The sequence below is a fragment of the Apteryx rowi genome, unplaced genomic scaffold (assembly GCF_003343035.1).
Source record: "Apteryx rowi isolate R43461 unplaced genomic scaffold, aptRow1 scaffold_126, whole genome shotgun sequence".
In the NCBI taxonomy this organism is placed as follows: Eukaryota; Metazoa; Chordata; class Aves; order Apterygiformes; family Apterygidae; genus Apteryx; species Apteryx rowi.
In genome coordinates this window covers 193,721-217,180 of record NW_020447486.1, presented here as the reverse complement: position 1 = coordinate 217,180, position 23,460 = coordinate 193,721, and the positions used below count along the sequence as shown (strand labels likewise).

The window sequence follows — 23,460 nt, the reverse complement described above, 5'->3', positions numbered from 1 at the left end:
CACACCATCTTTGTCTATTTTTTCAATTAAAAAGGCTTTTTTTTTCAAAATTAACATTCCTTTGGTTTCCCCTAACCCTAAGCATTATTTTCCCGTTCTTCTTCTCCTTCTTTAACCAGACTGATCTAGAAAAAGACCTCTACCTCTACCAGACTGAGTTAGAGGCAGATTTAGAAAAAATGGAGAAGCTTTATAAAGCACCAGATAAAAAGCTACAGAAGGTATTTCCTATTCTTTTCATGCTGCCAATCCCTGTTTCCAAACTCTCTGCTCTAATCTATTCACTGCTGGATGGTTATTAAATGAGGTTGGGATAAATAATGGTTCTGACCGTTCTGACTGCATGGCTTGCTGTGTAGCTGTCAGAAATAATAGAACATGATGCTGAGAATCCGGCTTGAAATCCATTTCAGATACAGTGATTTCCTTTCTCCCCTGCTCCCTTTCAACCTCTCCCCCCGCCCCGTCCCCCCTCTTAGGGTTTGTTTTGAGTTCGGTGTCTGCAAAAAAACCTCTCTATTTTTCACATGAATAGGCAGCAGCAATCAGCTTAAAATTCTTGGTTGGCGTCACGTCATCATCTCGTGCCTTTCAAGCGTGTTGCCATCTACCCTGCCTTCATACAAGCCCTGCTCTCTGTTAGGAGCTCACGCCTACCCAAGATTTGGATATTCTCAAGAGATTTTACACAATTTTCCTTAAGCTGCTCCTTGCCGTGGCCTTCTAGGGCAGGTCAGCCATGGCTGCTGTTCCAAGGGTCTGCGGGACTCAAACCATGAAATGATAGATTAATCTGGTAACATGCCAATTTTTCTTTTTTTTTCTTTTTTGATTTTTTTATACTGCGGTGTTTCACAAGGACTTGAAAAAGCTGCTTTTTCAAACCCAAGATTTGCTTTTTCTTCCTACATAGGAATCCTCAGATAGACAAGGGGAGACCAAATATAGCATTTCCTCCCAAATTGCCTTCAGTTTTTTAAATAATGTGCTTAGGAAGTGTTAGATGGATTTAAAGCAAGCGGATGAGAACTGGCTTTTGCTGTTGAACCTGTGCATCTGGCATTGCTTCTCTTAAGTAAGGAAACTGGACTGAAAGATTGCTTTTCTTGTTAGTGCTATGATATTTATTTGAATGCTGAGGAATGTATTGTGCTGCAGAAATGTAATATACCTTTAAAGCAAAGGGGGGCAGTGACTGGTTGGGGAAAAAGCTTGGGGAAATAATTATAAGCATGTGTCTCCTGGTCATGGCCCAGCTGGTTATCTCTTCTTGCTTTTGGCTTTATTCTCAATGACTCATTTGCAGAAAAAAGAACAGGCGCCGTGAAAGGCATCCGCAGCGGTGCTAAAACCTGTCACTGCCCTGAAGGAGCTCAAGAAAATTGTTGCTTTTTTGCAGAGACATTGACAGCTTAGATTGCATTTAGACTTAAATCTCAATGTCTCCCAAAAGCTAATATTCCAGCAATAGATGGAAAATTACTTATGCAAGGCTTTTTCTTTCTCCTCACATGTAAGTGTGTATCAATGACTCCTTTGTTTGGACTTTTGCAGAATACAGCAGGTGTTACTCCTTTGGAAACCTCCACAGACCATTCTTCCTAGTAAGTTTTCAAATTGCTTTTTGATGTAATTTTTACAGTCTGAGGGTAGTAGGTCAGGGTTTAGGATGTTGGAAAAGGGTTGGCTTTATTTTTTTGGTGATGCATATAAACAGAYGCATGTATCATGAGACTTATGTGTGCACTTTAGCTGAACCCAAATACAGTATTTGCTCTTTGGTCTTGAGTAAAATTTGAAGTGATTACATGAATGATTGCACTGGCTAGTTAAGAATTGCTGATTGTGCTAGACAGCAACCTTTTAAAAAACAAACATAACTTTAACTCCTTTTTGATGAAGTTTACAAATTGACCCTAACTTCATGCAAGTAACTTTTACTGCTTGGAAAGAACAGAGGTTTGTTTTTGTTACTCAGGTGTGATAAATTAAAAATGTAGGTCCTGTTAGAGGTTCCCAGTTATGCACACCAGATCAGAAGGATGCTGTTAATGAAAGGCAACAATAGTCTAGCTTCCAGGAAGGAAAGAGCAGTAGTAGTAACAATATCTCAGAAATGTAATGTGGTTTTGCTTTTGTGGAGGAGTATGTAATAAGCAGCATACTCTGTCTGAACATGTTGTAGATGGAGATAGTTTGTTTTGAAAGACGAAGAAAAAAAAAATCTAGGGCCAGATTCTGAGCTGTGCAGAGTTACAGGAGCTGTGGAGCTCCTGCCATGAACCTGCTGCTCYCTTTAATTGGACTGGGCACTTAACGTTCCACGTAGGCACAGTGATCCCTTCTGCATGAGTGCGCTGTTAGGAAAAGCACGTTATCCTCCAGATGTCCATTAAAATCACATGTGTTTATGGTTTGCCCTAGAGGTCTTCTGTACTTATTTCAACTCATTTCCCTTCTGTCTGTATTCATTTTACAGTAAAACTTGCACTGTTCTCATTTGTTGGTTGTCTCATCCCTATAAGTCAGATGCTCCTATGACTTTTTGGTTTTGTTTTGGTAGGAAGAGAGCAAAATAATAAAAGGAAATCTCAGAGATCAGCATAAGAATCCTAATTCCTGACTGTCCTAAAAGAGTTACAAACCTTGTGAATCTTATTTTTACTAGACAGGCCAGGTTGCTCCTCTGGGTGAAAGTCTTCTGCTGGAGCCCATCCCAGTTCCCACCAAAGACCATTAGTCCAGGCTACCACTGATGGCTGTAGGAGCTGTATGGAGCCTTGTAGGCTGTATCTGTACATACAGAATTACAATTTGTAGCTCATGTCAGGAGAATTACCCTCCAGACAAAAGAGAAGACCTGACRTATGTGCATTATGTTGTCGTATATTTTAATGAATAGAAAAGCAATGTCATCTTTGCTTTTAAGCACACATAGCACAATTCTCTTCTGAAAAGCATCTTCTCTGTGCATAGACTGGTCCCTTAGCAAATGAGGTTTCCACCAATGGCAGCACTGCCTGCGCCATTTCTGACACTACCCAAAGCTTGCAGTAGTGCCAGCATCTGTGCTAGAGGAGGGGAAGCAACCTGGGTAGCTTGGAAATGGGAAAGGGCAGATGGGGCCCAGTGGATTCACATATTCTTCCCTTCCCAGCCTGTGGAGAGTAGGGAGAAAAGACGCATGGAGTTTATTGTCTTTTCTGCAATGCTGCTCTTCCCTTTGCTCACCTGATTCAGGCCTTCTTGCAGACTACCTTAGCCTCATGCAATATTATTAGCTGCCCTGATGAGGGAGCAACCAGTGCTGGGGCTCTGCCAGATGCCTCCTCTTGTTCCCCTAGGTGTTTGCCCAAAAGAAGATCATTTGAACCCTTTGATTTTTAATAAGGAGGGTAAAATACTTCCACCTCCCAGGTGAGGAACCCCTGGGGAGTCATTATACCCTGCAACAACTGGTCGGGTTTCCTCAAGAACCTGACAGATAGAGGCACTGGGATAACCCACATAAGACAAAATAGTTCTGTAGCTATGGCTCTGACTCTTGCTCCCACTGGAGCATTGCCTAGGTTGAAAAAGTGACAGTATTACCCTTCTCTTTGGTGGTGTTTTTCAATAACTATTTTATCCAGAAAGCAATTTATAGCTCTGCACTCATATGACCTGATTTTCTTTGTCTGGAAACTGAAATTTCTGTGAGATCCAGACATTGTGTAATTCCACCCCCATAAGCAGTCCTCTGATGTATTTCAAAGCTTTCTCTTTATCCTGTAAGCACAGTATCCATCCAGCATAACCAGATGCATGTACAAATTTATCCATGCACAAGCATGCATAACCACAAGCACCTCTGCACTCGCTTAAATTTGAATCACCAATGGACATCAGGAGGTAAACCGGCTTTCAAAATGTTTTCCATGAATCGGCAAATTACCTATTTTTTAATTTTTAAACTTTCCAGCAGCCATGCTTTGGCCCCAGAATAGCTTTGTGTGTGAGACTATATCTTATTCTGAAGAGTCTGGCTGAGGGTACACAAGAACTGGTATCAGATGAATCAGCTCTTAGGAAAGCACTGTCTGCTTGATTGCTCGGCAAGTCTTTTGTAGCTGGAAAGGCAGTTTATACCATGGCAATGCTGGTTATTTTTTTAGAGAGAAAACAATTCTAGAAATCASATGTGGGACCAAACTGGCGCTTAGATTCGTGACTGAGGAAAGGAATTTGTAATAAATTTCTTCAGTCTTTAAAGGCCTAACAAATTACAGTTGTGTCTATTTTTAATTTGCATCTCAGAGTCCAGCATTTTATTTGTACGTCTGTRTGGTAGACCTAGAATCCAGGATTTTGTCTTCCCTACAGTGAAAGCCTGAGGCAAAGCTGAACTAAAGAACTGTGCACATCTGGGAATTTTCTTGGAGTAGTGTCCATAGCATGGTACTGCTGCTTCTTTGCATAGTCCCTTACTAGTGGGCTTGGAGAATTGCCCTGGCAATCTTGACCTCTAATATTAGCTGGGAGGCTCAGCTGGTTGAGGTGGACTCTTGAGCAGCTGTGCTTTGTAACCAAGAGGYTAGAATGGCTAGTGTTTAAGGAGAGAGGACTGAGAGCTGCAAGATGTATCATCTACTAACAGCTAGCCACTGAGTTTCTGTGTGTCTGTAAGGAAAGCATGTAACTGCTCTGTGACTCTTGTTTTCTCATCTAAAAAATAAAGGAGGAATGCTTTCCTACCACCTATTTCCTCGGGGACTGAGCTGAGAGAGTTTGCTTAGGTGGAGAATGCTAGGGAAGTGCAAAACCTAGAACATAATTGCTGTGTTTTCAYAACCTCTTCATTCGGCTGTTCTGCCAGCCCGAAGCATCAGTTCCTTATGCACAGTCCAGCCTGGGTTCATAAGTGTGGTTTCTTCTTGCTTTTCCTGGTGCTCTCAGCAAACAGAAGTAACCCACCAGTGTTCTTCCCTCTTTTTCCTGTTTTGCAAACTGTTTTCCAACTCCACATATTCACCCAGCTACCATGCAGTGAAGAGAGAATCAGAATTTGCACCAGGGGACGCTGCTGGCTTGGAGAATGAAAGGCAGATTTACAAGAGTGTGCTGGAAGGTGGAGATATCCCACTGCAGGGGCTAAGTGGTCTTAAGCGACCTTCTAGCTCTGCTTCCACGAAAGGTAGGTCAGCAGGGCGCTAATCTCTGTCCTCCATTCTACACAGGGTATCAAAAGCCAGGTGATACAGGGCAAACTCCTKCAGGTTTTGGAGTTCTATTCAAGCCAACTGAGGTTTCCTCTGTCTTTCCTCTTGGCCATCCCCAATCTTCCCTTCTTTTTCCTCTCAGTCCACATTGGCCAAAATTCTTCATCCCCCCTTTATCTGATCCAGGTTCCTCTTCCCAGCAGGGACCAGCTCCCTCCATTCAGCACCGCAGACACCTACCAGTATTTCCCCATGCTCTCATGCTCTTCCTCTGGGCTGCTCAGGCCTGGCCTTGCTATCCATCCGCCCCCTTGGCCTTGTCATGCTAGAGCCCTTCCCTGCCTTTTCTGCTTTTCCCACTGCAGTATCTCAGCAGGCCACACCACGCCTGCTGGCCTGGCTGCCCTTGCGTAGCTGGCACCATGGGCTGAGCGGCCTCCTACCTGCAAGGTGTGTGCAAAGGCACTGGACACGGTGAACCTGGCAATGACCATGCAGTCTGTGAGAGAGCGAGGCAGCAGAGACTGCTGCGTTCTTCTCCCCCTTCCTTCCCCCCATCTCTACAAGATTAGGAAAAAGGAAGAGCCTGACTCCCATCAGGGAGTTGAGATGGGGAATGTATCTCTGAGCCAATTTCAACCTAAAAATGGCTTGAGATGGGGAGAGGACTGGGGAAGGAATGCATTGGGTTTCTGAGCTGCTCTCCCTAAAAATAGTATATCACACCAAAAAGGTCTCTCTCTGGCTCCATCTTCCAGCTGTTTTTCAGCATTATGCCAGGCCTGTAGGGCAGGGAGTCAAACTGGATCTGAACAAAAAAATCTGTTCAAACAGTTACTGTTCCCCAAACTGCAGTTGAATCTGAATGGTTATTTTCACATTTTAGTTTGAACTCAGATCAGAAACAGACCTAAAAAACTGCAGTTACAGCTGAACCCAGACTGGATCTGACCTGAAAAATGTCCTGATTTGACTCCCTGATTTTTAAAGTAAACATGGCCAACCACACTGTCTGGAAAACACTCAGCTTATTCCTAGTATGGGGAATCTCTAAGCAGGCAGTTCTTGGGCAAGGCCAGCTGATGGGGCCTGCTTGTGCTAGCACAATCAGCCCTTGTTTTACTTCTCCCTCCCAGGAATAATCTGTTTGGCAAGCATTGTGGTGAGACCATAGTAGGTGCAATTACAAGCTTGGTATTAAGCCATTTTTGCAGCGTTAGTGCCTCTGCATTCTTGCGAACACCCTGATCCTTCCCAGAGTTGAGGTGCCCTTCTCCACGGTGCCACAGCTTCTCTGGAAGCGGAGGATATTCAGCACTTTCTAGGATGGTACCTTCAAAGTGCTCCAGGCCTGCTTCTGGCCATGTGTCTCATTTTAGAAACATTAGCAGCACTACACTTACTCCTATAAGCACAGCTTGTTGTGCACTGTCTTTCTGCTTTTCTTTATTTTTTGGAACTTTGTTTTTTAAAGTGCATTTTATGAAATCCAAGCATGTTTTCTCTCCTTTCTCAATAGCTTTCTAGCATTTAAGCTAACAGGTTGTATTTATTTTGTTCTGCATGCTTACCAGTGGATCGTAAAGGTGGGAATGCTCATATGACTGCACCCTCTTCAGTTAATAGCCGAACCTTTAACGCTAGTCATACCGGTATGTTAGGTCACACATGTAAACATAAGAAGCCCTTATCAGCTGCAAAAGCCTGCATTACTGAAATCCTCCCTTCTAAATTCAAACCCAAACTAGCAGCTCCAGCTGCTCTTGTGCAGGACAAGAAGGGTATCTTGCTGTCTCATGAGAAAGCTCAAAGCTACGAAAACCTTCGTAGCTCCATTGCCTTGTTCGATAATAAAAAAGCTTTCGTGGTAGACATAGGGGAAGGCATAGAAAACATGCTGATGAAGTCAAAGCAGGAGTATGCCATCAAGTCTGGCAGTACCATGAGCCTGCAGGAGTATGGCACCAGCTCTAGGAAAGGCTGCCTGTTCCCTGCCTCCAGGAAGAGTGGGATGGAGTTTACAATGCTGTATAAAGACATGCACCAGATCAACCGGTCCAGGATCCATCTGGGCACAGTCTCCTCCTGCAGCGTGAGGGATATCGCATCTCAGTTTGAGAATGAGGCAAAGGACAGGATGGAGCACAGTCTTACCCAGGAGAATTCAGAGCAGATCCCCAAACACACAGTTTCCTCCCGTATCAGTGCCTTTGAGCAGCTGATCCAGAGATCCCGATCAATGCCCTCGCTTGACTTTTCCATTGGACAAAGCAAATTCCCCACTTCTCTCCAGTCTAAAACTTGTCTGAGTTCTGCCTACTCTGCAGAGTCCATTCTGGATTTGCCAAAAGCCCACCAAGAAGAGAAGGATGCTGCCAGCTTGGCAGATAAATCCTCCCACTCCTGCAGCAACGTGGAGGACACATCTTCAGATGTCAGTGATGCCATCCCTATGGACACACTTTCAGCTTGCACAGATGAGATAGATCTCCTCTCAAATGCATCCAATGACAGCGGCAGCAGCAACAACAACCTCAATGGGCCTCAGAAATATAAAATCAACAGATGCAAAGGCACATGCCCAGCTTCCTACACCAGGTTCACTACCATCCGAAGGCATGAGCAGCAGCAGTCCTCCAGGAACCCTGATTCCAAAGGGGWTGTCTATGGGGACAGACACATGCTCCCCAGAAACGTCTACCTAATGAGCCCTCTCCCCTTCCGATTGAAAAAGCCCTTCCACCACAATTCCAGGAGGACTCCACCCCTGGACTGCCCGGGAACCCCGTCAGCACCCAGCCCTGAGAGCCCAAATGACCCTGTACAGCTGCAAGGCAGCGTAGGAGACAAGAGTCACTACTCCCGGCACGGACCGTGCTTCAAAAGCAGGCCTCTAGCCCCAAAGCGCCTGTCTTCCTTTGACATTGTGGAGAAGCTTAGCCACTTCCCCACCATGGGATGTAGCCGAGATAGCTTCATGGGCCGGGCTGGTACTCCTGACTCCTTTAACAATGGCAACCCTGTTCCGTATGCTCTCTATCACAGCTTGGACACAAACAACAACCCGCAAAGTGAACTTGGGACGTACCTAGGAGGTGGCTTTTTGTGTTCTTTACCAGTGTCCCCTCATCTGTCTTCTTGCTTTACATTCTCCTCCCCTTTTCTTCACAACCCCTGCATTTTTATTCCCTACCTTTGCATCCTCTGACTCTCTTTTTTTTCCAGTGTGTCTAACGTCCTTTGCGTGTCTTGCTGAGAATTTATGTTCAGGACTTGTTAACAGTTGCACTTCTGAGAAACGATTTCCGCTGCCTTTCTAAACACTTCAGGCTCAGTTTGTCTCTCAAGCAACTCCTGGGATACAAGAATCTCAACATGAGATACTTCTAGTCCTATATCATTTGCACAGTTGGGAATATAAAACAAACCCAGATGATTTGCTTTAAGGAGCAGTTTCTCAAGGTCTAGTTGTGTGTGTGTGTGTGTGTGTGTGTGTGTGTTAAGCTTTTCTCAACAATAAAATGTTAAATCCTATTTTGATGGCAGCAGATCTTTTCTTCATGAAGTCCTTATATGTTTTTACTCTTTCCTGTACCTTTATTTTCTCCCCTTTTTGGATCTTTGTTCACAAGTACAGCCCAAAAGGGAAAAAAATGAAAATGGATAAACTATCGACATTTGATTGGCTATTTGGTCAACAGCAATTGAGAATTCTTGCTGCCATAATGGAAGCAAATTGTTTAGAAATACCTATTTTTTTCCTTTCTGGTTATGCTAAATAAATCCATCTGTATTTTAACTTCCTTATGTTGTTTCAAAGTAGATTCAGAATCACCAAGGCATTTTGCACCTGTTGATTACATGGAAACTCCAGAAGAAATTATTCGCAGACGTCATGATGATAAAGAGGTAATGCCCTCTTTTATAGCCTAAGAACAATAGTAGCAGCTTCACATGCAAGAAATATATTGGAAGTTAGAGCAACAAGTTGGAACTAGTATGTTTGAATGCCACTGATTTACTGTATAACTTGTCTGTGTTTCAATTTATCTGTTATTTAAAATGAACCTGAGAGTTTGCATAAATTTCACAAAAATGCTATATGGGGAACTTAAAGAATGTAAAAAGGTTGGAGATATGTGGAAGATGTGGTACAACACATCAGTGTCTCACAGATGAAAYGGTTGTTCTATAAGTGAGTACGTTTTTATTGCTCTCCAAGCAAGTCATTTGAGTTAGTATTAATCAAACTGGTCAGAACTGATTTTTCTTGTGGGGAGCCTCAGATTTTGAGTAGCCAATGCAAGGTATTTAAAGCTATCAGAAAATCTGAAGTGCCCCTTGAGTGAAAACTAGAATTTTTCATAGTGTCTCAAATTGTTGAATACAAAATGTAACATTCCCTTCTGAAATGGCTGGCCAACATACATATAAGCTGAAATATTAAGAAAGCCGTGCAGTCTTTTCAGCACTGACTATATTAAAACTGAGTTAAAGAAGTTATAAAGTAATTGCTTTCCAGGAAGCTGCTAATTTTCATTGTCTGAAAAGACCAGAAAATTAAACAAAGTGATATTTTTAGTGAATAAGCACGTTACCCTTCTCTGTTCAAATAATGTTCGTGTGTGCTTTGAAATATAATAAAACCTGCTTTTAATTCCTATGTGAAAAATATATTTTTGCTGTCTTTTCCCATGAAACAGCTAACAATCCCCTCACCCCCAAAATCCAGCAAGCAAGCTCATGGAAGTCAAAGAGAGAAACTCCTTGTTGGCCGAAGGAGGTTTGGATCAGCCCTCTGCATTATCAGAAATCTCCCCCTTATCTTAGAAACTCTCGGGACCTGGCCCAAAACATTGTTGACTTCCATCAGTTTTGGATCAGGTCCCCTGTATGAGCTGGATTTCAGATATGCCACAGATATGTGTTTTCTATGCTTGCTAAATCAAAGAGGAGCTATTGTGCAGTGAGTAGAATCAGTATTTTATGTTCCTGTAAAGCCCCAGCTATTTGCTGGGACCTCAGAAATTTTATTGAAGTCACATTTGTGGCAGCTGTCTAAATGCCCTGAACTAGATGATTTACCGCCCATTTTATGCAATTTTATGGCAGAAACTTTTAGAGGACCAGAGACGGCTTAAACGTGAGCAAGAAGAAGCTGATATTGCAGCTAGAAGGCACACAGGGGTTATTCCAACGCACCATCAGTTTATCACTAATGAGCGATTTGGGGACCTCCTAAATATAGACGATACAGCAAAGAGGAAATCTGGGTCAGAGGTCTGTTTTAGTTACCTCAGTCTGCTGCTTGACCCAAAGCAATATTTGCCTCTCACAATGTTGCGCTTTAGGCCGACATTAGCTCTCCAGAGAATGTTGTTTGTTTTTTTCCCCCTTCTTTCCCATTCTGGCTTCATTTAGAACTGCTTTGACTCTTATGCCTGGTAAATTAATTGATATCTCTATACCAAGCTGCATATGTTAAAGCATGCCTGCTGAGAATTGCTGGTGCACACCTGTGATGCATGTCTTTAAATATCAGCTACTTTTAGTGAATCAAAGGCATTTTACATCCTCTGCATCATATTCCTACATTGTCTTCTTGTCTGTGCCTTTTGCTTAGAAACTTCATGTCTTGTTGATCCTGGCCATGTGACTCTCATAGTTTTTTGTAGAAATAGATTGTTTCTTCTCCTTTTGAACGATGCTTAATGTCCTCTAGAAACAATTGGAGTAAGTCCCAGCATGTTTCACTAAGTACAACATGATCAGTCTTTCTGAAGGAGACAAAGGAGGAGATGGTGGGTTTTTCCTTGAGCCCAAGGCACTGTGCACTAGGGCTAGTTGTGAGGCTGGATGTCCTGGCCTAAGCCCCTTCCCTGCTTTGTGGATGTCTGCTGAGGCATTTAGCTGCTGCTGTGTTTCACCCAGAGGTGGCTGCGGTGGGGAGGTGGGTGGCATTGTTTCTGTGTGAATGGAGGACATTTATCTGCCCTTTGTTTATACAGTGCTTTCAAATCCGTTAGTGCCACGTGAATGCAACTACTTCTAATTTTTATGCTTTATTACCTTAATGGCTTAAAAATTACCTGAATATTTTAGGGCCATTAAAAAATCAGCCAAGTAAATCAAGTTTTAAAGCCTAGGCCTGCTGCCAGCATGTCCTCTTTGGTTTTATAGCCACAGAAGACATTTTTTGACACATTGCTTAATTTATTCATACTTTCTCCTCACCTTTGTCTCTTTCCTACCAATTGATACAAAATACTTGGGTCCCTTTGCAGGATTCAGTAGGGCCAGGCAATAATCAGTAAGTGCCACATCAAATAAAACCCTGCTGTTTTTTTCCAGCTAGCAAATTTTGCCTTCTGATTCGCATGTCAAGGGAAGTTTGGTCCCAAAGCCCCAGTAACTAGTTACTGGAGCAGTTGTTGCATTCAGCAAGGTTCGTCGCATATAAAAGTTTACTACTGTTAAATCCCTTTCCTTTAGAACTCCTAGTTACTGTTATACCAGAAGTTGGCACTTTTGCCCTAGTGGGAAAGACCCATCTAGCATATTTGGACTGTGGTACCAGTTGCAAACATGCCTGTAGCAGGATACCTGCATTTAATTTCATCCCCAGACTAATGTTAGCTATAGAAGAATTTGGGTGCTTTTCCTCAGAAGAGAGTTGAAAACCTAATTATTATTTTAATGTGTTGATTTTCTTGATCTTTAGATGAGACCTGCTAGAGCCAAGTTTGACTTTAAAGCACAGACGCTAAAGTGAGTATAGCTTGTTGTGACTGCCTTTAGTGTTTTTTCTCTGTCTTTTCTCCCAGGATGCAACATTTATGAAGTGTCATACAACTGGATTCATGTTTTGGGAGTGTCTTTCCAGCATCTCAGTCAAAGCAAGGTGTCCACAGTAAGACAGGGGAAAATACYGCAAATCTTGCAGGCCATAGCCTGTAGAGGACCTTTAGGAAAACGTCATCTTTCTCAGTGCATCTATATTCCATATGATTTTTGTGGCAAACCCACATTCTTTACTGAAACAAATAAGTGTTCTGCTTCAAGGTTGGTCGAGCTGTTGGAGAACCCTCCAACAGCAGAACGCCTGGATAAGGCCTGTTGACAGCATCTCTATCTCTGCTGTTGTGTTGAGAGACAGAAAAAACTCCTCTACATGACATCCCTGGTTGTGTTCCAATTTAGGAGTTGGAAGGCTGTATTAGTCCCTAGCTTGCTATGTAAATCTGACATAAAAATGGTCAGAAGAATGTAGATATAAAGCATCCTTTTACTGAATTCACTGTGTATAGCTGAAAGTCAGCAGGGGACTTAGATGCCTAATTTTAAGCATGTAAGTGGGCCCCTGAGTCAGTATTTTGCTGACTGGGACCTATAAGAGGACAGATCTGGAGGTGTCACTGCTCCCCTGATATCTGTGGATATAGCAGGAGATGCTTGTAGTGTGAACGGTGACATTGTTGTACCTTTGAGCTCTGTTATGACCCCTCTGATGAGTCACTAAGCTCTACTTGTTCTTTATTGGAAACACTGCTGTGAACAAAAGGCTTGTAAGGCCTTTCCTCCTGCATGAGCCTGGAGAGGCTCTCATTTTAACATTACATAGTGGGGAAGAAAGAACAACAGAATTCAGTGAAGGACCCGCTGTTTCTCCTGTCAGGTGCTAATGTCCTGGGAAAATTTTGTTATATGTTTTATAGGTGATAATTTATAAAGATTTGCACAGCATCTCCCCAAGACCTGTAATAAAACTCAAGCAAATGTAAGGAGCAACTGCTGTGTCCTTTGAGCAGAACATAACAGGGTACCAGACAAAAGTAAAGGAGAGCTTGTGAAAGCCGTGGTAGGACAGGCTGGGATGGTTGTTTTCCTGTGGGGATCCGTGTAGTAGGTATACGAGCCTAGTACAAGCTGCCCACAGCAGGAATTCAAGCTGCAGGCATTCATGATTTTAGCACTGAAGACTCTAGGTTGCCTAATTGTTAGCCCAGGTGAGGTCAGTGATTGCCCAAGTGCTGGCTAACCAGAATTGGAACCTTTAAGGATTTGTGTGTGAGAAGGATCACTGAGTGAACAAATTACCTTCCGTTAAAGTCATGTTTCTTTTTGGAAGACAATCATGACACAACCTCTTTCAAAACAGGAGCACAAGCACTGCCCTCTGTCCTCCTACCATATTCAACATGGAAAGCAACCAGTGGCATGTTTTGCTTGAATTTGCCCCCATTGTTGCTGGAGGGTGCRTGGTCAGCAGGGCCCTCCCAGGACTGCTTTTTTTACAGGACACCCAAAGAGCAAGAGAGCCACTGCACATCATGGTGTGAACAGGGTGATTCTCATCATGTGGCTTTCACTTTGGATAGAGCATGATTTGTATCAGGAGGGCTAATACAGATTTCTTGGTACCTGGGAAGTGCCAGACATGTAAAGAACACATCTGTCCCCCAGTGAAATTCTGATGGATGTGTGCCATTCATTAATCACTTGTGTTGTTAACAGGGAGCTTCCTCTGCAAAAAGGAGATATTGTTTACATTTACAAGCAGATTGACCAGAACTGGTATGAAGGTGAACACCATGGCAGAGTTGGCATCTTCCCACGATCATACATAGAGGTAGCTGCTTCCCTTGGAAGTGTTTTCTTTGCCCACTCCTTTTCTGGCAGTGACCAGTTTATGGGCTTTTTGCCTGTCCCTCATTTGATTTTGTTTTGTTCATTCCAGCTACTTCCACCAGCTGAGAAAGCTCAGCCCAAAAAGTCAGCACCGTTGCAGGTATTGGAATATGGAGATGCTGTTGCTAAGTTCAATTTCAATGGGGATACCCAAGTGGAAATGTCCTTCAAAAAGGTAGGATTGTTGGAGAGCTGATGAATTGAATCCAGGCAAATGCTGAAGTTTGTTAATACTGGTAGCTTGCAGTATTTCCAAATGAAGGCTCTAATAAGGTTAACACTTTTTTCCTGAGCATTTCAATCAGGAAGAATTCCTTTTCATAACCCTTGTATTTACCCCATAGCTATTACGTAGTGCATTACAGTAAGAGTTTTGCAGTCAGGCTGGCTTAAGCAGTGCTGGCTGCTTCCTTAGGGCTAGCTGAGAAGGTAGTTTGAGTACAGTGCTGGAAGCCTGGCTCTGCAAGCAAGTTATGTATTTGGTGACAGTGTCTCCAGTCTGATCCTCTCTGGTGGCAGTGCACATAGTCAAGTGAGAATGGTAACACAGAAAAGAAGGAAGCTGGGTTCCCTTCCTTAGGGCCACAAGCAAAATCATTGAGCAGAGGCAACTGAGGTTGTGTGCTGTTGAAGTGACTGCCTAGACCTCTGACTGCAGAGACAAAGAATAGGAATGGGTTTTGGGTAATGGCTGTTCAGAGCGAAGTCAGATATGTTTAGATTAAGCAGCATCAGCATCATTCAGCTTGCCTTTTTTTTTTTTTTGATGTTCAGATTAGATCTCGTCTGTCTTCTCTTTTAATTGTGAGTGAAGATGGGGCTCGTAGTTTATATTAAGGATCTGGAAGTCACTTAATTTGTCAGCAAAACAGGAGAGCTAGTTTAAATTACAGACCTGTGCTTACTCCCTGTACACCTCATACCCCCAAGGGTCTCACTGTCAGACTGAAGACTCTGATTTTCATTTTTTAAACTGGCTCTAGCAAATAGGGTCTTGAAAATGTGAGATGAGCATAACTGTACCCTGTCTGAGTTTGCAGATAGCCCAAAACAGCACCAGAAGCTCTGCATTTTCTCCTCCTCTGAACAGAAAAAAATCATTCCCACCTAGAGCTTGGGTTTTGGATGACATAACTGGGGAATAAGGGAGGCTGTGAGCCACAGATTGTTTTAAATCAGCTGCAGCAAGATTAAAAACTTCATCTGCTTTGGAATTATGACATACATTGCCATTTCTTTCCACAGGGTGAAAGAATCACATTGATTCGACGTGTGGATGAGAATTGGTATGAAGGAAAAATCTCCGGCACCAATCGCCAGGGCATCTTCCCTGTCACTTATGTGGAAGTGCTCAAACGGCCTGTGGTCAAGAATGCCATCGATTATCCTGACCCACCAATGTCCCTCTCTCCTAACCGCAGCATGACAGCTTCACCACAGGTATTTGGATTAGATGCAGCCAGTTACTGCACCTTGCAGAACTGTGGGATGTTGCCATCGCTGTGCAAGAAATAATAGCTGAGAGAAGCTCTTGTTAACACTAGTGTTTTGTGCAGTAAAACCACGTGCTCCCTGCAGTATGCTGCAACTGCAGGAAAAGGTCATGCTTCATTTACCAGAAAGGTTAATGACTGGGTCATTTGGGGATTTGGAGACTCAGCTTTTCACCTGTGATCTGTAGCTTGAATTCAGGCCAGGGAGAAAGGGCTACAGTTCATAGCCCTCTGAATGAATTTCAGTGCCAGACATAGGATGAATTGGTGATCCAGTTCCTGCTGGGTGGGTGTTTGTACTTTACACACCTCCACAGGGATGAGTGAATTTTTTATTATGATTATTAAGAGGGCCTCATGGAATGTGATAGTGTGTTGAGTCATGCTGTCTATCCCAGTCAGCTTGAATCAGACCCTACCTTTACTCCTAATTGTTCCAGATCAAGACCAAAGTTTTAGGGTACAGGGTCAGGATGGTGGCCTGTGTTAATTGCACTTGGTGCTAAGTGAACTTGGATTTTGAGAGTAGGCCAGTCTGGGATCTTTCATGACTGTCATTCACTTCAAACCATACTGCAGTTCAAACCAGAAATCAAAATGGCAGCAGATAATTGTACAGGAAATATGGGAATCCCAGAATGTTTGCTGTGGAAAACATATCAGGGAGGYAGCAAGTCTCTAAATCCTTTTGTTTTGCTCTCATCATGCAAATACCCATCCTTGAAGGTCAGCATATGTGTCTAAGTGGGGGCTGTGAGGTTCTGGTGCATCCCCTCTCTCACCCATGGGACCAAAGCAAGGTCATTCTTAGGTCAAGGCTGCAAGGAATGACAGCAGAGAACCAGGATCAGGAGGAGGGGAAATATGGTACAGGATGGATGGGAGAGACTGCCATGACTCATACCTGGTGTCTGTCTGGATCTTCCCTAGAAGGAGTGTTTTTATTCTTTATTTTATTTATTTATATTCTTTATTTTATTCCTCTGTAAAGAGGAGAAACCTTTTGCTTTTTCAGGGTTCCCTGTCAAAGTGAACCCCAGTTGAACTTTACTGTGTTTGGGCTTGGCAGTCTCTCCATAGCTGTGGCCTGTGCGCCACTAGCTCTCTGCAAGCTTATCCCTTTGATGGAAGGGATTGTATCCACCTTTTTTAGTTTCCTCTGCTATTCTTTTGATTCCCCTCTAATAAAGCTGTTTTCTTCCTTGCTTTTTGGCCTAACTTGGCAGGGCTGCTTGCCTAACTGAGAAACACTCCAGTAAGTGCTAATGTTGCTGATCTCACTGATGTTGCTGGTGGTGACAGCTGAGGCCAGAATTTGGTCCTCTGTTCTGCCTTTCTAAACATAGAGCTTGCTTTAATCATCCAAATAACAAATATTGCACACAATAAAAACCACATTTTGATCCCTTTCTCTTCCACAGCTTCAGCAATGCAAGTTTCTTGAGGAGCAGGTGTTACTCACTGTAGAGTTGGATTCAGTCAAAATTCATTGCAGCAGTGAATTCTGACTGGGTCCACAGTGTGTATTGCTGAGGGCCCTTTTATGGGAAGTACTGCCAGGCCAATCAAATGCTTCATGTTGCCGTCATGGATGATGGCTTCAACTGCTCCCTGAGGAACTTAGGGTATGGTAAGAGATAAAGGGTCTTCCATAAGATGCTGTGTGTCTGTTATCCTGGCAAAGGCTGGAGAAAGATATTAGCAACACAGATTTGGGCTGGACTCTGTGGTTGGAGTAGCTGTGGACAGCACGTTCTCCACCAGGGTGATCCTGTCCATGGAAGACTTACGCACCGTGCTTGGTTGCAGATCTGCTCTCCACTCTCACTCTCTCCCCTTTCACTTTCACTTAGTCATTTTGTATTTTCCTTTATTACTTTTTGTTCATTTCTTTCTTTTTCTCTTCTGCTTTTGTCTCCTTCAAGTCTGCCAGCTCTGAGCTGCTCCATACACCAACTCCTCCGCCTTTGCCTTTCACGCGCCGCGCCTTGTCTCCAGAGGTGCAGGCGATCACATCTGAGTGGATCGCCCTGACTGTGGGAGTGTCTCCTAGCACCACTCCTGCCATAACTCCTCCATTGCCTCCTCCGCCTGAAGCCTCCCTCTCTCGCTCTGACTATCTCACACCTTCTGCTGCGGCCAGCCCTTCCCCTTCGGTCAGCCTCCACCATTCTCATCTCTCTGGCTCCTCGACACCCAGGTCCATTAAATCCCCATTGCCCTCTTACCCATCCAGGCCTCAGTCCTCCACTCGCAGTTTCTATCAGACCACTCCACAAAGCGAAGAAAAGTTTGTTGGCTCCCCTTCTCCCAGCGCAAGCTATTCTAACTCCCCTTGCTGGGCAGTTGGGAGCCCCAAAAGCATCCTCACAGAGCAGAGCAACACCACGGGCAGCCAAGACTGGCTCCAAAAGACCAAAGAGGGCAGCAGCAACCCTGAGCGGAGGTCTCACGCTGCTCCCAAGATCTCTGTGGAGGGCTGCCTGAAACCATCCCAACTAGACATGCATGGGAGCCCAGAAAAGAGACCCATGGGCTCCTCTAAGGACAACCAGTTGTGTCAGGAGCTAATGGCTATTGTGCAGGGAGGTAAAACAGAGAAAAGAGGCAATGAGGCAATGAGGAAAGGTGATCTGAGAAAGTTTCAAAGCGGGGAAAAGAAGGTACTTTTCCTGCATGTGTGTGTGCTACTCTGAGTCCCTGATTTTACTGGTGTGTTGAGGTTTGTGCTGCTCAGCTGGCCAGGCAGAGCCAGTGGCTACCACATACTCTTCTGAGACTCCAAAGCCCTTCTTCCAGGGATCACCAGTGGCAATCTCTGGAAAGCAGGTCAGAAAGCCATAGAAGAGGGCTCAGGAGTAGTGTGGGGAGAATTATTTTAGAATGGATAATAACACAGGACTAACTTAGTTGGTCACATCTAATGAGGTAATTGTCTCAGAAAATGGCTATAACCAGATGTGATCACATGGGCCCTGTGCTTGTATATCTCACTGCCAGCTGTGTAGAATACAAGCAATTTCTTGCTATTAAAAGATTTTCCAGTGTGCAGTGGACCATCTTTGGTGCTGGAATCTATTTATTTCCCCTAAAGCCAAGGATTGAAAGTCCTTGTAAATGTCAGCCTGGCTCCTGGAATCCCAAATGCTGTCCTCTGTTGTGGCCATGCAGGATGGATGATCCTGGAGCCTGTGATTCAGTGAATCTTAGTTGGGGATTTGCGTTACTAGGTCAGGGAGGCTTGATTGTCATCTATGCTTTGAGTAGATTTTATTAATTTTGCATTTCCAAAATGATATGAAAGGGTCCAGGCCCAAATGAGAATTAGACCCAGAGTTATTTTCCTCCTAAAGTGTTTTGATGTAGCTGCAAGTTACAATGACAAGGAACTTATGGGAACCCTTAAGTGGCTTCTGCAATATCTCTTCTGCTCCTAATTTTGGTACAAGAGATCTGCCTTACTTTGCAACCGCAACCCTCAGTTGGCTTGGGGTCCCTTATGGGCCACAGCCAGCCAAAGTACATTAGAGCACTGCTACATTACCTTGCAAAAGAGTGGGAGTTTGGAGACCTTTAAATCACAGCATTATAAATAACTTCCTAAATGTATTGTGACAGCCTCCATGACATACCCAATCTAGCCAGTGTTAAATAAAGAGGGACTGTGCTTTCTAGGACGATACATTTCACACTGGGAAATCTTATGACAAACTTTGATTTCTGCTTCATAATCTGCAGTCATAATCAGGAGTGTATCGAAAGCTGTATAAAACTGTGCTGTTTCCTATATGGATGCATTTCTAGTCATAGTTTTTACAGACATTAAACTGCATGTTTAAAACACAGTGAGGTGGTAAGCTCAGACAAACCAACTAGAAAGCTGCATCTGCCCTTGCATGGAGTTAAGTTTGCTGTGTATGCATCAAATTTAACTGGATAGTGGATGCTCTTATCACTAGCAGAGATTGTGATAAGAGAGTGTGTGCCAAGCTGACCAACTTTTCTTTTCTTCAAAAGACTGCAGACTCAAAAGCATTCTCTTCATCTGCTCCTCTCTCTTCCTCTGCCCTCTCTTCCTCTACTGTCACAACACAACCACCTCCCAGACTTACACGCAGAGTCAATAAGCCACAGGTAATCATCTTTGCTGATTACTCTTCCATTACTTAGAGTTGTTTCCATGCCATGCCATTGTTTTGTCATATGCCTGTTTCTCCATTCATTGATTCCACAAATGAGATACTACTCTTGCCTTTAAGTCAGTGTTGTCATAAAAAATTAAATGATTTCCAGGCTGTGCAGAAGGGCAGGTGTGGGCAAAATCCTCAGCTGGTTCAAATCCACAGAGCTCTGCAAGTCAACGGATTTATGCCAGTGTGTACCAGCTGAGGTTTTGACTTTCTGTTCCTCCAAAGGATTAACCCAGGACTTATTTAGCACTTCCAATTACTAATAGGCTCTGACCTTGAGTGCCTACAGCTCAATTTCATTGGGAACTGCAAGGCAGGATCAGTGGCCTTGTTAGCAAGAACGATATAATGTGATATGCTTTGGCCCAGGTTTTGTTTAACCACCTGAGATCAGGATTCAGGGTTTGAGTGGCTCTGAGCTGGGTGTAGGGCATACCTCCACAGTGCTGGAGACCTGTCCCAGCCTTCTCAGGTAGGATACTGTTATTTTGGAGGTTCCCAGCTCTGTTGCTGAGAGCTACAAACATCTTTAAAGAGGGACACAGTGGTGTCTGTGCAGCATGCCGAGCTCGCTTCAGCACTGCACAGCTGGGACGTCGTCCGGGACTGGGGGAATGAGCAGTGCTTGCAGCTGCTCTTGCCTCATCAGTCCTTCCAGGCAGCATCCACGAGATGGCAATGTTTGAAGTAGAAAGTTCACAATTAGCAAAGATTGGACTGAGCTTGTGGTGGCGGGTTTTGGGGAAGCAGCATTGGCTTGACCAGTGAACCAAGCAGATTGCTCATGCAGGATGAATGTGGGAAGTAGTTGCCAATGTTACTCATTTTCCTGAGCAGTCCTTGAGAGTGAGACATGAGACACAGCTTTAACCCTGAAATTTTCCTCAATTACGTTTAATTACCTCATTACCCTCAGAGCAAGAGCTTGCAAAACTTTTTGCTGAAAAAACACCTCCTGCTTCCCTTTCAATTTCAGTATCTGAATGCAATAGGATACATATTGTGCTTCACATTAAAAATCCACAGAAGTTTCTGTATTGCCCTTCCTTCTGACCTCTGATCTGTTGGGTCCTGCTGGTGCTTGCACTGGATATGTGCTGCAAAAGGGAAGGAGTAAAGTGGCACGTTTAGAGAGAGATGCTTCTCCTGAGCACTGGCTGGCACTTAGTTCTATTTTGGGTGTTGCACCTGGTTGTAATATGACTCAGTGGCCTTTCTTGGAGTCCAAGTCAAGCCAAAATTTTTATTTTATATGCCTGGACAATCAGAGCATTGTCCAGCGTCAAGTTAAAACTGTGTGTGACATTATCAGGAGTCTTGATCTCCTGTTTCCAATACTGTTTATCCATGGTGTTTGAGGACATTTTACAATTTGGAATTTTAGGTTTGTTCGTCACAGAGAAAACCCTCAGTTATGAAATTCAGATCCAGGTTTTACTGCAAATTTAAGACCCCTTAGATGCAGGGCTGGGATAGGAATTGTGTTCTTGCCTGTTCCCAACAGTAATATGAAGTGCAATTATTTTTTAGATAATACAAAATTATTCCCTTTTGTTTAGTTTCAAAGTCCAGCCTACAAAATAAAGACAAAAAACAAGCCTTTAAGTGTAATTTACAGATAATTTGTTCCAATATTCCAGTAAAACATGAATATTGAACACTAACGTAATCAATCAATTGAATTTATCTCAAGGGACCCTCAGGAATTTCCTGTTTTGATTCCTGTTTTGCCGTGAGATCCTGTTACCCCAGTGTGACAGTCGGCAGTGGTGTTACGGAGCGCCCTAGCGACGCAGGAGCCGAGGCCCCGCAGGGTGCGGGCGCCCGTCCTGGCTGGGGAAGGCAGGGCTGAACGCCAGCAGGCGGCTGAACGAGGGTCCCCGCTTAGCACAGGCACTGCCTGCCGGTGCAGGGTTCGGAGCGCGGGACCGTCTGCTCGTTGCCCGTGTGCAAAACGACTCAGGCACAATGGTGAGGAATTTCACCCACTTTGTGCCGGTGGGAAGGAGACCGTAAGAGGGTGCGGGCTGGGGAGAGCAGGCCTGGTGCTGGTCAGACCCCACGATCCCCGGAGCAGACTAGCTATGCTTTATTCATTTTGTGACACTGTCTCCACAGTAAGATTTTATCCCCTCCAGTGCTTTTTCACTATTTCACAGGTTCAGCACTGCTGCATTTCTGCCCAGTGTATTATGCAAGCCAGAGCTACATGTCCTGGTGATTAAGAAAGCAGGCGTTGGTACCTGGCCCCCACAGGAGATTCATTGTCCTGTGGTAGATACAGCCTTCGGCCTGTGATCCAGGGGCCAGGGAGTCTTTCCATTGATTTTGACAGCCTTTAGCTCAGGCTGCTCTGTGCTGCAGCCTTTTCAGCGTCCTTTGTGAGAGCTCTTTGGCCAGCTTTCCCCTTGCTTTCACCAGCGCGGGGGTTTGATTTTTGTTGAGATTTTCCTTTACTCCCTCAGCTGAGCTGGGGAATCCTCGCTGCTCACGGCTCTCCATTCACATACAGGAACATTGCTGCTGATGTGTCTTTCTTTGAAAGGATACCAATTTGTCTGCCTCTGTCTGTCTTGTCTGTTAGTCTCTTCCGCTTAGCTTTCTCTTTGCTCATGCAGTCCTTTAACTCCCACCAGAAAGGGATGGAACAGGGGACAGAAACAAGAGCTGTAATGGATGAACACACTGATGACACTTGCCTTCACTAGGAACAGGAAGAGGGCTATTGAGTAGCCCCGGGATCTTTCTTCCTGACAGTGAAAACGTATCTCAGGGCTTTTCTAGGCTTTTAGCACAGAACCGTTCTCTGGTGTTCTTACAAATCTGTGATGTTTTTTAGATCCATCCTCAAACTGCATATGAGGTGGAAACAGTAGCCAGCTGTGCTTCAGGACTGACTATATCACATATTTGTATAGTCTGTAGACACGGAGACATAGACGCTGATTCAGCAAGGCACTTAAGCACCTGCTTAAGTTTAGGCCCTTAGTGTTAACAAAGCACTTAATATGGCTGAGGGGGTAGGAGTTGAGCTGTCCTGAAGTGTTCTGCTGAATGGGGGGAATATCACCCAGCACCCCAGAAGCTAGCCTCTCTGGTGGGCTGTGAATGCATAGTCACTTTTAGGACCCTCAGTTTAACCTTCAGCAGGAGCAGCGGTGCTGGCTCAGTATCTCTGGGGAACCTCTGTGGTTTATAGTTGGGGAGCTGTGCCCTGCACCCTCTGATCCCTCAGCCACCCTGGCACACGGAGCCCCACTGCTCTGGTACGTGTGGTAGCCTTGAAGTGCTCTTCCCATCCTGCTTTCTGAAACTGTGTTTGAAGAGCATTTGGACCCAAAGCATCTTTTTTGTTCTTTCTTCTGTTCTCTCCCCACAAGAATAATGTAGGGAAAAAAAAAGATATCTAGGCCATGCTATCAGGGTTACTTGTTTAGAACAGTGTGGTGGTACATCTACAGCTTGCAGTTGCAGGATCTGCTCTGCTCAGTTCCTCTTTGGATAACTCTGACTTAGGGGTGTCTCATCACCTCAGTTTAGGGCTCTGCTGCAGCGCTTGGAGTCAGGGCAGAGACCCCCATTGCGCCGCGGGAGCTGGGCTGGGCCTCTGGGGCAGAGTGGCCGGAGGAGGGCCCCGTGAGGCAGGGAGTGCACCCTGGGGCAGGAGGGGATCCGCTTGGCTTTGCTTTTGTCAGGCTGTGGCCGCTGGGAGGGCAGGGCGCTGCGTGGCCTCCGCCCCTGCCCAGCTGCCTTCTGGAAATCCCCTCCAGGCTCCTGCCAACGAAAAGGGAACACGGCCAAATTTCTGATGCTATGGGCAGGCTGCACCTTCTGGTATTACAGGTCTAAGTCTGCACCAAGGACTGTTCAGAGATAGGGCCAATTTTTTAG

The 23,460-nt window shown here is 44.5% G+C and overlaps 1 protein-coding gene across 1 annotated transcript in view; it reads left to right on the top strand.

Moving 5' to 3' along the window:
* The window catches only part of SORBS1 (sorbin and SH3 domain containing 1), a 136,255-nt gene that overhangs the window by 105,828 nt on the left and 6,967 nt on the right, over nt 1-23,460 (top strand). Inside the window, exons 17-26 of the mRNA XM_026055855.1 lie at nt 120-221; nt 1,555-1,604; nt 5,016-5,173; nt 6,773-6,850; nt 9,019-9,107; nt 10,311-10,478; nt 11,920-11,966; nt 13,713-13,827; nt 13,936-14,061; nt 15,132-15,326. Of these exons, the coding sequence (XP_025911640.1) occupies nt 120-221; nt 1,555-1,604; nt 5,016-5,173; nt 6,773-6,850; nt 9,019-9,107; nt 10,311-10,478; nt 11,920-11,966; nt 13,713-13,827; nt 13,936-14,061; nt 15,132-15,326 (1,128 nt within the window). The remainder of the gene's footprint in view (nt 1-119; nt 222-1,554; nt 1,605-5,015; nt 5,174-6,772; nt 6,851-9,018; nt 9,108-10,310; nt 10,479-11,919; nt 11,967-13,712; nt 13,828-13,935; nt 14,062-15,131; nt 15,327-23,460) is intronic.